At 37.9% G+C, this 14658-nt stretch overlaps 1 protein-coding gene across 2 annotated transcripts in view; it reads right to left on the bottom strand.

Annotated features, from left to right (window-relative positions):
- schip1 (schwannomin interacting protein 1) overlaps nt 1–13250 on the bottom strand; it is a 344140-nt gene extending 330890 nt beyond the window's left edge. The window contains exons 1-5 of one of the 2 annotated variants that reach the window (XR_006928793.1): nt 13138–13243; nt 12785–12860; nt 5703–5773; nt 5504–5587; nt 3575–3725 (exon numbers count right to left, since the gene is read on the bottom strand). Coding sequence is in view for 1 of the 2 variants with exons in the window: in XM_046876056.1 (XP_046732012.1) it covers nt 3575–3725; nt 5504–5587; nt 5703–5773; nt 12785–12860; nt 13138–13160 (405 nt within the window). In the remaining variant the exon portion in view is untranslated. Of the gene's footprint in view, nt 1–3574; nt 3726–5503; nt 5588–5702; nt 5774–12784; nt 12861–13137 lie in introns of both variants that reach the window. The other variant, XM_046876056.1, reaches the window with a different exon arrangement.
- Between the last annotated feature and the right edge of the window lie 1408 nt (nt 13251–14658).

The following is a 14658-nucleotide window of genomic DNA, read 5'->3' as shown; positions in this document are numbered from 1 at the left end:
TTCAGCTTGTAGGTTGTATGGCAATGAGGACACTGTTTCCAACACTGCTCACTGACCTGTATCAAGTATCCCTCATTATGCATTAATTAATATCCAGTTTTGTTTAATATATACTAATGTTCTAAAGGAGAAATCTTTATGTCATGTACATGCAGTGATAAAAAGGATAATCCATGTTATAAGAGAAGTGGTGGAAATTTCCATTTTGCGTTAACTTCACTACATTTCAAAGTCAAATATTGTACTTTTTACTCAACTACATTCTGCGAAATCAGTCGTTCCTTTTTATTTATGAGTGGATTAAAACTCAAGCACATAGCAAGCCACCAATCAGGGTAGAGCGGCTCTGCCAATCAGCGACTCCTGACTTGTCACAACACCCGTGGCCTTATTTGCACGTTTTTTTTTTAAGTAGTTAAAAAGAAGGATTTGGGCTCATACTGATTTGAATAGATACCAATCAGTGTTTGACTTATTAATATCATTCTATTAAAAAAATGGTGTGCTGAGAGTAACATTCTTCATTTGGCCTGTTTATCTTTTATGAATATTGGTAGAAAGATTTTCCCCAATTTCTCCCTAAAAACAATGGGACTAAGAGAATCTATACAGTCTAATACATCACATGGGCTCTCCAGAAAAGCTTCGTAGACCTTCTCTGGGCATCCCTCAATGCCTGCAGTACTGAATGCTGCTATTGGTCTGCTCTAGCTGCCAACCATAAAGGCTGGCAACAAACCGTCCAACTGGGATGGATTTAGCTTCAAGAATAAGGCTGCCACACCCAAGCCTATCTATTCCACATAGGGTCTGTCAGCTAACACCAAGAGCTTGCAGACTACTTTGCATTTTCTTGATCTTCGTTCACAAAGCCAAGCCAAGAAGGTTGATCAGTCATCAATGCTATTTTCTCCGGTTAAAATATATTTCCATGTTAATTGAACCATCATCATCATTTCAATTGCTACATATCAGAAAAACACCCACCCTATAGAGGATCCAATGAGCCATTTAGAAAAAAAATGCATGTCCAATATACAAGTCCTAATGGAGAAAGCACTTCAGCAAAAATGAACCCACTATTAGCCTATTGACTTATTGTGATTTTTTTAGTGTGGCCTGTGTTGAACCGTAACTAACAGCAGCTTCAAAGCATCAGTCATAAGTTCCATCTTGCCGTTCAGGCTTTCCAGTAAGCATGGCTGGATTCCATTGCAATGCTGAGCTACATAGCAGAACTGATGAATATTCAATACTTTATACACACTCGCTGTGGTCTCCTATTTCATAAATATGCATGAGGACCTTTGGGCATCATCGTATTGTTCCACTTTTTCTACAGCTGGTTAGTCCAGCTGATTTTATAAATTCTCCCTTATACACCAGTGTTCTTATAACCTCATTGTACTAAACTTCATAAGATTGGTGCTACAGTTCAGGGTTTGTGCATGATAACAAATGACAAAAATTGAAGTGTGACAAGATTTCACAAGTGAATGCCACGTCTCATGTACATATTAGACAACCAGACCTAGAAGATCAAATGTATTCCTTTTACATCAGGCCACTTTTAACCCACACTGGTGCTTCCACTTTACACTGTTAAAAGAATAATTATCTATAAGTATAGAATTAATATATACATTTTAAAATGAAAAAACGAAAGCGCCAGAAACATGTAGCAACTAATGCCAGGCGGTTTTTAATAGTCCTTTGCAATTGTTGCTTGTCAGACTGTACAAACATGATCCCCATTTCACACTGTAGGATCTCAGTGGTCATAATGTCAGTCTGTATGACAGTCAAAAACTGATGCACCCAAGGATAAGGTTGGTTCTAAGTTTTATGTCATCGATTCGTGACACGTTCAGACCACGTTCTCTCACTAACGGTAGCTAGAGGCAAAGAAAAACAATCTGTATCGTTAATTTTGTTCGTGACATGCCTTAATCACAAAAATGTCCTCCAAACACTCTTTTTCCCTCCATAGCTCAATAAGTTTGTCTTTTTGCTGTATTGTCCACCTGACTCATTTCGACATTTTCCCTGAGGTGGTTTGAAGTTGTCACACTAATTGCGTCATCACCTTCGGCGCTTCTATTGATTCTTTGTTTGACGGTCGTAGGAGAAGTCACACTGCAGGAAAATGTCTGAAATCTTCTGTCTGACATTGCCAGAATTTTATCTGAGGAGAAAGATTATCGCGACGGCCATGAATCGGCTGTCGGTAAACATGTCAAACAAGTGATCAAAGACTACGGATTTTAGCCTAAGGTTATATAAGTATCATTTATGATTTTCAAAATTTGTCTCGAGTAACCAAATCGTGGCCAAAATCGCAACCTGGTTAAAGGCAACTTGGTCAATCATATACTAGCCAATCAAGCTCATATTTCTTTCTTTCGGCTTCTCCCGTTAGGGGTCGCCACAGCAGATCCTCCGCATGTTTAATTTGGCACATGTTTTTACGCTGGATGCCCTTCCTAACGCAACCCTCCCCATTTATCCGGGCTTGGGACCGGCACTAAGAGTGGCTGGGGTTGGTTCCCTGACCGGGGATCGAACCCAGGCTGCAGCGGTAAGAGCGCCGCATCCTAACAACTAGACCACCAGGGACCCCATTCCAATCGAGCTCATATAAATATGTAAAAACAGGGCAGATAGCTCTTTTCTCACTTACTTTTGCAATGCAAACACCTATATTACATTAATTGGTGCTCTTTAAACAATAATACCATCAAGCCAATAAGCTAATTCTCAGCTAACAATATATGAGTGGTTGTAAGTCATTTTCACTAGCAATGATATAGGGTCTGGTATAACCATTCATCATACCAGTCTCGGAATGAGCTAAGAAATCAACAGGAAGTTAAAAGACAAAACGTCTGCTGCTGTCTCTCTTAAAGTGCAACCTGATGATTTCATTCATTCCATAAAAAGCATAAGAATATGGAGAATATTGAAATCATATATTCAGCACTCAATGAACCCCTCTCCATCTTTCGCTTATTGATCTGTAGCTTTCAGATAGTAACCATGCCCATGAGAGGAGCAAAATTGGGGGAATATAATATAAAAAAAAATTTCACTTCCTCCTCAACAGGAATGAGAATAATACTGCTCACCATCCTGCTCAACATTTTTTTTTTTTTTAAAGATAAAAAGGAAAAACTCTCATACCGCGCTCACCTCAGTTACTATAAATTATACTGAGTCTGTTTGTTAGTGTGTGTGTGTGTTGGTGTGTGTGTGTGTGTTGTGTGTGTGTGTGTGTGTGTGTGTGTGTGTGTGTGTGTGTGTGTGTGTGTGTGTGTTGGGGAGCAGTGTTTAATTCTCAGTGAGTCCTAAGGGCAGACGGAACAAGGGTGCTGCACTCCTAAGACTACTTCATTAATCAAACAACCTACTTAGCAAATTAATCTAATTAGCTGCTAATTACAGATCTGGGCATCATGCCAACAAACACTCAACTCAACATCTTCATCCCTGGGTCCAAGTTTGCAAGATGAATCTTTCGTAGACACATGCATAATCTCTATCATTCTCTCTCTCTCTCTCTCTCTCGGTTCCCTACCAGTGTGAGGTTTTGACCCAGCGCTCCAGCAGGAAGGTCAGCGGGAAGGGCATTTTCCTGTGACACCAACTCAAAATGATTCATGAGGATCTTCGGCTCCTCCTGCCAGCCTTGTTTGCGCTCCCACCAGGTACGCCATGCCCTCTGAATTCTGGGAAATTGAAACATCTCAAGTCATTTGCATGATTCCATAAAATCAGCTACTGTTTATAGATGAATGTGCTATAAGATACATCTTCTCATTTTTAATCAGTAATTACAGTATAAATGGGCTTTATGAACACCTGAGAAAAACAACAAATCAAACCAGATGCCTTTTACCCACACTCTACTGACCTAATGAAATCTCAGATAACTAATTCTTATCGACTGCAGCAAATTGTCAGCACTAGACCCAATTCAATTATGGTGCTGGAACCTGAATGGGGTCATTTAAGGAAAAATAAGCCGTTCTGTGTAAGAATATTACTGGGAAAATGTACTTTGATTCTTCATAACTCTGAAAGAAAATGGAACCAAAACACAGTATTCGAGTGTTTAAAAAAAAGTAATGTTCAAGCAAAAGTTCAAGCTTTAATGATGCAATTCATTTCAATTCAAATTGGATTGTTTAAAATATATTCACCAGGCACAATATTTTAAACTAATATCTAATACCTAATAATATTGAAAGAGGCAGATGTAGAGGACAGGGGGGTATGGAGACGGATGATCCGCTGTGGCGACCCCTAATGGGAGAAGCCGAAAGAAGAAGAAGAAGAAGAAGAAGTAGAAGAAGAAGATAATATCTTGTATTTAATTTTTAGACTTTCATATCCTATGATTAGGGAATATTTCTTTCTACTTGTGCCTGCAAGTATGAATATGAAACAAAACAATGCCAGTCAATGTAATGTACTGTATATTAGCTAGTTTATAAAAATGATTAGTTTCATGTTTCATGCATCAGTTAGCAATGAACCCAAATATGACTACTGAATCACAGTCACATCTCAATTACAGTAATTGCAACCAATAGGATTGAAAACAGGATGAACATTATTTAAAAAGACTGCATTTACAAACGTTCAGCATTGAATGGGAAGAATTTTTTTTTAATGAAGAAGAAGAAAAATGTGACAAAAAACAATGTTCTATTGAGGGTAATGCTGTATTTTAACGGTTGCTACATAATTATGAAGCACTGTTGGACTATTTATAAATGGCTTCAATTCAGGGGTGACATGTTTTATGTTGTATAACTTTAATGAAGTTTTCCCCTCAGCAGCTGCTGTTCAATGATTATTATTTCAAGTACATCAGTTGCTCAGGTGGCATGCAGTATACAGATAAATAGAGGCTTTTAAAGTAGGAACTGCTGTACTTGAGGGTAGTTCCAAGTATACAGATGGACCACCAATGCTAGATTTAAAAACAAATACAAGAAGAATTGCGACACCTGAATTTTCAAACCATATGTGGTTCTTTCTCAAACTGTTACCACAAATCTGGAGGCACACAACTGTACAAAATGGATGCCTTTTGGTAGCATTTGATTTTCCTTTCATTTGAACGAATATATGATTTACATGGGTTGGAATACAAGTTCTTCACTGATCTTCTATAAAACTCTGATATCAACCCTAGTGAACATTTTCAGGAATACTGACTCCACCCCAGGCCTCCTCACCTTGCATCATTATTTGAATTTCCTAATGCCCTTGTAGATAAACCACAAATCTCCACAAGCACACTCTCTAATATCTAGTGGAACATCTTCCCAGAAGAATGGAGGTTTTTATAATAGCAAATGGGGACCAAATGTGGAATGAGATGTTCCAAAATCACATACGAATCATATGGTCAGGTGTCCACAAACCTTTGTCCATAATGTATGTCACACTGGCTCAGAGCCAACCCATACTGTAAGAAAAATGTAAAAACACTCACATTATGGCCTTCTTCTCTTTTAGCAGCTGCTGCTCCTGTTGTAGCACAGCATTTTCTTCTATCTCAGTCTGCTGTTGGTGATTTCTGGAGGCAAGACAAGGAAAGGGATATGAATTTAACAAAAAAAAAAAACACAGAAATGTAGATAAGAAGTATTTAATGTTTGGGTTGAACATGCGCATACAGACAGCTCTCTAACCTCTCCATCTTCAGTCCTCCCAGTCCTCCACCACTATGGTTGCAAAAGCGATGACACTTGCGTCCTTCTTCCTAAAAATCAAATCACCAAAAATATATCTTTACCCAAAGGATGATAAACGTCTCACATAAAGTATTTTCAAGTTTCCCCTTTGCTCCACCCCCACATCATTTTAACCCAGGTAAGAGTCACTCTATTCCAGTTAGTGCCAGGTGTGGTACCAAAAGGAAATAAAGTACACTAGACTATAAATCTTTTGCCTGATGCTGTTGATGGACCAGTTCTCGGTCTCAGACTCAGCAGAGAATTTATCCGTCATGTATTTACTTGTGTCTCAAGTCCATCCTGAACTGGAAATAAACAAGGCTAAGGAAAGTGGAACTACAGCCCTAAATCAGAGACATGTCCAAGTGCACACTTGACCTACTCAGCATGAGTTTCACAAGAAACCTGTTTAGATAGATGTGTTTAATAGCTATTTTTATCTGCATATCCTCATATGGGCCTAACAAGAAATTATTATTACAACATATTCAGGATGCATCAAGTCTAGTTAAGTAGGCTTTTATTGTCGTTCCAACCTCATAGAGTACAGTACACCGTGAAACGAAACAACGTTCTCCCAGGACCATCATCATCAGCTCTCAATCCTGAGTGTATTTATAGATATGTTCATAGCCTCGACCTTTCCCATCACCATAAGAAAAGATGAAACTATATGCACTCAAGCTCTGCTCCGAACCTTCAGTCTTTATGAAGCATTCTCAATGCCTGGACACGCTGACACTGATTGAACGGCAACACCCACAGTCCCCAAGCAGAGTGTATAGCATATAAAACATGTTGGAACAGAGAGAGCGATAGGCTGAGAGTGTGCATGGTTTTGCTGTTGTAAAGCTAATTCTAATAGTGTGCTATGTTCTGGTGAGCAACTTTTTAGTGTTTAAAAAAGAGACAGAATCTTGTGCTTTAGTTTCAGCTTCTATGTACAGTATATTTTAGCCAGTCACATTGACCAGATTAATTAGATAGCTATTATTTAGCTAGGCATCATAAGTGGCAATTATCTACCATTATGTACCATCTACGCATATAATGTAGGTCTTTTTAGGTTGTGCATTTGAGAGCATTGCTGTATCTTGAAGTATCAACCACCTTTTTATGATCAGCTATTAAATGCTGGTATATAAATTTCTTTAAGTAAGATTTTTAAACTGTACTAATGCTCATGTGGGGTTTTTGAGGGTGTTTTTTTTCCCCCATATAATAATAACTGTGCTCTGGTGAATATCACCCAGCATTATCACTAGCACAGTGTTGCTCTGATGTTATCGATTGCTTGGTCTGGGGAAATGTTGAATCAGGAGAAAGAGTTGTATCTGTAAGGGCAGGCATTAATTGAAATATTGGAAATCAATGTACATAGGAGGCAGTGGCAGTGTGACAGTATTCAGCACAATAGTTGCAGGTCCTAGAGCAGTCTAAAGAGTGGAGGCTAAAACACAACATGATGGCTGAATTGTAATTACACTAAGTAAAGCAGTAGGGAAAAAATGACGTAAGTGACACAATTATTTAACGAATGTGAATTGAGTCAATAGAACATTATTACAAATGTGAAACATGGAAAAGCATGTCATTCTTTTTTTCTTTATATTGACCAGACTTCATCTGCACAAAATCTTTCATATTTGTATAACTTAATATTCAATTAGACATCTTTATGATCCGACGTTGCATCAGTTCCCATCTTGAATGAAAGCAAAGTTCCAAACTGATTCAGGAAAGAGTCATTCTTAGTAATAGTAATACAGAAAATATAGGAAAACTGATATGTTTTGAGCATATCTACAATCGTAGGTCAGAAAAAAACATAGGACAAAGTGGAGCCAGGATTCTGTCCTTGGAACCCGTTACCTACTGCACCTCCATTTTTCAAGTTACAGGCTACACATTTTACTTTCTACCCAACCCTATTTCCTGTTTTTGCTAATTATATTCTGGATTCTGTTTTTCTGATGTTTTTATTTTTCCTATTTTCGAAATATCAATTAGTGTTTTATTTCTTTGTTTTGTATATTTGCAGCAAAAACTGTTCATCTGCACTCGCATCTGCTTTTATCTTGTTTTGTGACAGACACCAGTGTCAAGTGATGAAAAAAAAGGACACGAAACTGTGATTGTAAACTTTTTAATTGTAATTCTGGCTCTTAGGTTTCAAATTAATTTTATTTAAAGCCATGAAACAATCGGATGATACATGCAGGTTGAAGATCTCGTGTGATGAAGATTCATTGAAACCATCTGTTTATGGAGCTTCTATAAGTTACCAGTCATAACTCAGAACCCCAAGAATTAATGCTGTTAAAAATGTTTCAATACATAAAAGAAGAAAAAGTAGTTTAGAATTTGAATGTGTATGTAATATAAAGTTAATGCATTCATGAAGCTGTGAAGTATTTATATGAGTTTTGTAAATAATAAAACAGTTTTAGACTGAGAGTACTCTTAGTCCCCTGCATAGTAATCTTGCATCGGGATTTATTTATTATAGAGATTTCAATGCATTTCTGGAGGTTTACTGAGCAAGTGTTCAGCCAAATGCAATAAGTCAAGTTTAAACGTAAATCTTATGTAAATGACGAAAAAATACTATAATTTAACTACAATGTTGAAGTTACTTCACTACTACTGACCAAACCAAATAATGAAGCAACTGCCATAAATCAGACTTGGACTACACACATCAGTCTTTTTTTTTTTTTTTTAAGAAAACAACAGAATCTGCAGTATGTACAAGAATCAGGATTATTTTGAAACGAAGCACTGGGTTCAGCCAAAGTGGGACATTTATTAGCTGGTGAATACAAACAAATGTAGGGTTCAGGGTCACAGAAGATGGATACATAACTCAACGTCACCTCACCATGTGCTTAGAGGCAGTTCACAGGTATGGGGATTTAACTCAACACAATTTACTGTATGGACTACATTTTGTAGACACCTTACTATAGGATGCGCTTTTTCAAACAACCTATTCCACACTTAGTCCCAATTTGATGATTATATCAACTTCCACTCTTTTGGGAAGTAGTTTCACTAGATTTAGGAGTATGGTTGTGGAGATTCGTGCTCATTCATCAAACAAGGGCTTTAGTAAAGCCAGGTATTGATGTAGGATGTAGAGGCCTGGGGTGCATTCAGCTTTCCAATTCATCCTGAATGTGTTCAGTAGGTTTGAAGTCAGAGCTTCATAGATTTTTCAGTCTAAGGATCTTCCAGTATAAACTATATCAGGTGTCTCAGTACGTTTGTCCATATAGTTAAAGTACTGTACTTTACGTATATCTAGTGAATACAAAATCTTTTCTTTTTTTTTTTTTGAGGGGGTGCATATAAGGACGTTAGTGTTCAAAAACTAAACCACAATCATATCCTTACTTGACTCATGCAGGATTATAATTAGTATTCATTAAAAAGACAAAAGCTATACACCTATTTTATATATTTCAGGCTATGTTTTAGACAAAAACTGTTATTACATTGTTATTTTGAGTTGCAGAGGGTCATATGTATTTCAGCATTCGAAGGGTCGGTGATGTCATCATCCGTAGCTCAACACCCATTAATCTAACCATAGAATACCAAATGAGCCACACAGGATTTAAGTAAAAAATAAAAAAAAAGAATTTGCTACACACTGTTACACAGTGGACTGCTTGCCATTTACCACCTGCCTTTAAAATAATTATCATTGCAGGAGCTGCAGACACCTGGGTATTTAAATGATGGATTTGCATCCAATGTATGAGTGGGGAAACGAACGAAAAGCAGGCTGCCATGCTCGACAGAATAAACTATTTTGCTGTCAAAGTGCAGAAGCAAGCAAGTGCAATGGATCTGATCTTGTTACACCGTTGGCTTATTAAGACACAGTCAGTTGTTTCAGCGCAGGGCCCGGCTGCACTCTATACACTCATATGCTTCCCCTGGGGAAGCAACTGAGGAAGCGGAACACATTTCTGACATCTAATATCTGTCTGTCTCTCTTCCTCTGTCTATAGTTGCTCATCTGCTTGTCTCCCTGTCTTCCTCACAAATGAGGTTTTTGGCTTTTCCACGGTACAAACCCGCTACTCTTTCCTTTATGATGCATTTCAGAGGTTATTAACCGACGCTGATATGACAATCTGCTTATACTTGTAGTTATTATGCTTTATAAACACAGTTTGGCCCATAGCACGACTCTGCCATTCAAACGCAAGACTGAATACACAACGAGGCATTCAGACAAAACAAATTTTGTGCTTTCAAATTGTATTCTTCTAATTTGAAAGGCATGTTCTTCCAAATTTTGGAAAGTGCTTGTCTAATCCGCTTCTTCATCACTGCAGGTAACCATGCATGCTTGTATGAGTAATGTCTAATGCACAATATGATGGAAGTGTGTTTGTTTGTTTATTGAGCTTTAACGCCATGTTAGCATCAGGGGTACATACATGGCAGACACAGGGTAATCATCAAATCCATTACATTTCAATTACTATATAAGACATTTCAGCTTTACATAAGACAACACACTTAATACACATTCAAGTGATGCATTATAAAAGATCCTTTGTAAACATGTTTTTAAATAAAATAGTTTCCTAGCAATATCGTAAAAGTCCAAGTGTTTAATAGCCAAGGAATCCTGAAATGAGAGATATATGGGGGGAATTCAACCATCAGTAGAAACCCATGGATAAGCCTTGAGTGGTCAAGTCAGCACATAGTGTAGACCACTTGGTCATGCCTTGATTTAAACTTATTAAAAAAAAAAACACTTATTGTAGTACTTGGACTTATTTCAATATAGTGAAGCAAAAGAGCAACATTTTTAAATGACGAGAATGCAAAAAAAAAAAATTGACGAACGATTTACTGTGTTATAGAGGTGATGATTGTTTACCCAGGGAATATTAGCTGGCTGGAAGGAGGCTTGACATGAAATAAAGCAGTTCGCACATCAATACAGGGAGACAACTTAATTAAATCACTACTGGCTAAGGTGTTGCCGTTCCAGTCCAGCAGAAAGATTCTCGACTATTCGCAGAACCACTAGTGCACATTACACGTGTAAATGTTGTGAAGTGGATTAAAGACTGCGTTTTTATTCTACCAATTCAAATAAAAAAGAAGCATACTTTCCAGCAGGATGAGTAAATATAAATATAGAAGACCAACTGCCAGTTGCAATATAACCAAATTAAGCTATCAAATTTAAAAAATTATATATTCCTATCTATGCAACATTATTTTTTATTATTTTATAAATAACTGCATACACTCCAATTCCAGAAATCTCAAAAAATAAATAAAAAAATTTAAAAAATAGAGTTTTTACTTGGCAGGAATGCCACATTACTGGAAGCTTAATTCACTCATATTTTTTGAATCAGCAAGCTTACAAACTCATAATATGCATATACTTTTGTCTTATGTGTAGCAAATAAAGCCTGTCTTTACTCATTTATAGACCACATAAGCACAAAGTATGGATTGGATATTTCTAGATTATTACTTGAAAGCCCCCAAATCATTGGGGGGAAAAAGAAAGCCAATTTTAGCAATAAGATCCCTTCAATTCTACAAATCGGTTGTTACATGGTGTTGGGTAATATTACACCATGCTTTCTTGTTTTATGAGTTGCATACGTTCAGCTTCAGTGGTTACTCAGCTGTAGTCTGTGCATTGCATTTAGAAAATCTAATCCCAAGAGAATAATAAACCAGCGAAAGCTTCGCACCAGGATATATCCAGATGATAGCAACATTATTATAGCCAATCACAGTGATCGATCTAAGAGATGAGGCTGAGCTCAATACCTCAATTTGAAAAGCACTGAATACAGCACAGTGCTATAAATTATTAAGGAGATGAGCTGGGAGAGATGTTCGGATACATACAAAACTCTCTCTTTTGCTCACACACAAACCCATACTACATTCAGATACTCAGTACTACTAAAGGTAGTAGCTGGTCATTAAATTTGGCAATGCACAAGAACTGTTTAATAGGCAGTGCATGAATGTATAGGCTTACTCAAATTCTTTGCACAGTAAAATTAAATCCATATTAAAAAGTTTGACTAAAATGATAAATGATATAATCCGAAATGCTGTCCTAGATTTACTTTGAAAGCAATCATTTCTTAAACATTATCCGTAATGTCTTGCTAAAGTTTACATTAATGGTCAGACTACAATCCATTGTCTCGCAGCTATAGCAGCCTCTCTCTGTCTCCTCTCTACTCTCCATCTCTGTCTTTCAAGTTAAACATGCTCCTGAGCTATTAGTGCTCCTTTCCCTTTTTTTCTTTTTGGTTCTGCGTGATTCACCCTGATGCCCTACATCTGAATGGAGTTCTCTTCAATTGACAATGAGGATAATGAACTTGACTATGAACTACAGTATGAGGATGGATTTGGACTGTAATTAATATCTGCTACAATGGCTTAGGACCACAGTTTGCATGAACAGTTTTGCATTTAAGCCCACAACACTAAACAGCACACCTCATCAATAATGAAACTACAATGAATGGAGATTCGGTGACAGTCAGATAAAGATGGGTTCTTTTCAAGGTTAAAAAAAATTCAATAGCAGATGTCAAGTTTACGCGCTCATCGCGGGTACGCGCGTCGTCCCTGTCCGGGGTGCTGAAACGACTTGAGGGTGCCAAATTCCCATGCGCACCAGGTAATCGTTTGAGACAGCAATCAGCTGTCATGATGCATCATTTCATCTGATTACCCGTGATGATATTTGCAGAATGATCCACAAGATGACCCTTCTATGGGGTGTCAAGGCATACACAGACTGACCCTATATGTATGAACGCACAGACACAAACGCACACGACGGCGGACGCCAGTGACGCATCTGCACCATTCCCATGAGTTATCTGAACACCTAACTGGTGATGTAATTCCAGTCCAAAGACACCTTCGAGATGCACGTCCTGAGTTCTTAACCCCTGAAACGCGTTGGAAATGTCTGAGGAATGGGAGCGTTTTGAGCCAAAGCTGTGCGACCTTACCTGTGTGATTCGCAGAGATAAACGCTTCCTCTCGGTCTCGCCGCGTAGTCTGGCGCCGTCGCCGCGAGAAGCTTCCCTGGAAAGACCACCAAAGTTACGGGTGTTAAAACAAATAAATAAATAAATCTCAGGGCAGACGGAGGGAATTCGGTCATCCTAAGGATCTTTGCGATGACATAAGCGATTAGGGACACTAAACACGGCGTAATAAAAAAAATGTAAAATTAAAACACACACACACACACACACACACACACAGTAATCCGTTCCTTTTCCCTATTACAGCACGAGACGAAAGGATAATGACCAAGACATCCGTACATCAGAGACACATCAGGTTTAAAACCACTAACCGAGAATTGCCGGTACCGAGCATGCCTGTCTGTCGTGGTCCTAGTAGTAAGGAGGAAAACAGTGAAGCTGCTGGAGATGCGACTCTGAGATCTCACACTCAGCCAATGAGACGCCTTAGCATGTGTGTGGCTTATAAGCGCGCAAAGGACTGGAATTAACGGTGAAGGCTACAACTGAACACAACCAACACAATAGCCGATATATAAAGTCTCATACATTTACAGGACAGCATCCAAAATAACCACTATGGATCATGCTGCATAGTTATGCCTAACCAAATTATAATTTCTTGTAGTCCTAAAACAGGGGATGGAATTAATATTATGGAACAGTATTACTATTATTAATATATGGTAAAAGCCTACATTCTGCTATGATCAGTGAAATTACATAAGAACGTATTAATTACTACAGATGGCTATATGAGGCACTTTGTACTAATTCAATTCTCACCAACTACAGTGTCTGTCAAAAGCTTGGAAACTAGTACTCTGATATTGTTTTTGAGATGCAGGCTCCTTTTGAACAATATGAAGGTTTACTTTGATCAAACAAAAATATAAATTGTGAATTATTGAAACTCCTTTCGTAGCTGAATAGTGTCAAGCTTGGCATCTGGACAGTTTGTTTTTCCAAACATTTAGCTAAAATACTTTGCCATGCCTCTTGTTCATCACAAGTTGAAGATTTCTTTCTGAACTTGCAATCCAATTGATCCAAGATGCAGATGCAGTGACTGGGCAGGCCATTCCAATGCAGGTAACACTTAAGATGAGTTTGCTCTCTAAATAAGTCAGATCTTGAACGTATGTTTCGGGTCATTCTTTTATTGAATGGTGAAGTTGGTTATAACTAGCAGCAGTCCAGATGGAATTGCATGGTGTTGAAGTATGGAATGGTAGCCATGTTGGTTTAGTATTTCTATCAACCGGAATAAGTCTTCAACCTTCCCTGCTCCAAAACAACCCCAAACCATTAAGCTTCAATTTTACATTTGCGGAATTTAGCAGACGCCCTTCTCCAGAGCGATGTACTAAAGTGCTTTGAGTATCTAGCAATGAATAAATCTACACTGGTACGCTAGATTACAAACCTAATATAAAATCAGACTATAACTCTTGATTTTTACAAAACAAACTTGGAAAGTGCTAATTTAAGTGTACTTCCGCCTCCACAGCTGACTGCTAACATCATCTCTCCTGTTCTCCTGTGTTCTTCTGTTAGAGCCAGAAATGTCAAATTCAGATTCATTTGTCTACAGAACTTTCGGTCAGCCATCCATGTCCAATTCTTGTGTTTTTGCCTTTTACTTAGTTTGTTGCACATAAACAAAAGAAACATATATGCATCAAAAATGATAAAAATGTGTTTCCAGGCACTGTGTTAGTCATAGCAGGATCAATGCTATTATTAGAAGCATGAGTAGCAGCTGAAAGTGCCACTGTTTATAGGCTAGTTGGCAAACTGGGATAGACTGGAGTGGGATTCTGCAGTAATACATAGATAATCTAACATTCCAT

This window comes from Silurus meridionalis, chromosome 20 (genome assembly GCF_014805685.1).
Source record: "Silurus meridionalis isolate SWU-2019-XX chromosome 20, ASM1480568v1, whole genome shotgun sequence".
NCBI classification, from domain to species: Eukaryota; Metazoa; Chordata; class Actinopteri; order Siluriformes; family Siluridae; genus Silurus; species Silurus meridionalis.
The sequence above is the reverse complement of the archived record's forward strand: the minus strand, read 5'-3'. Positions and strand labels throughout refer to the sequence as shown.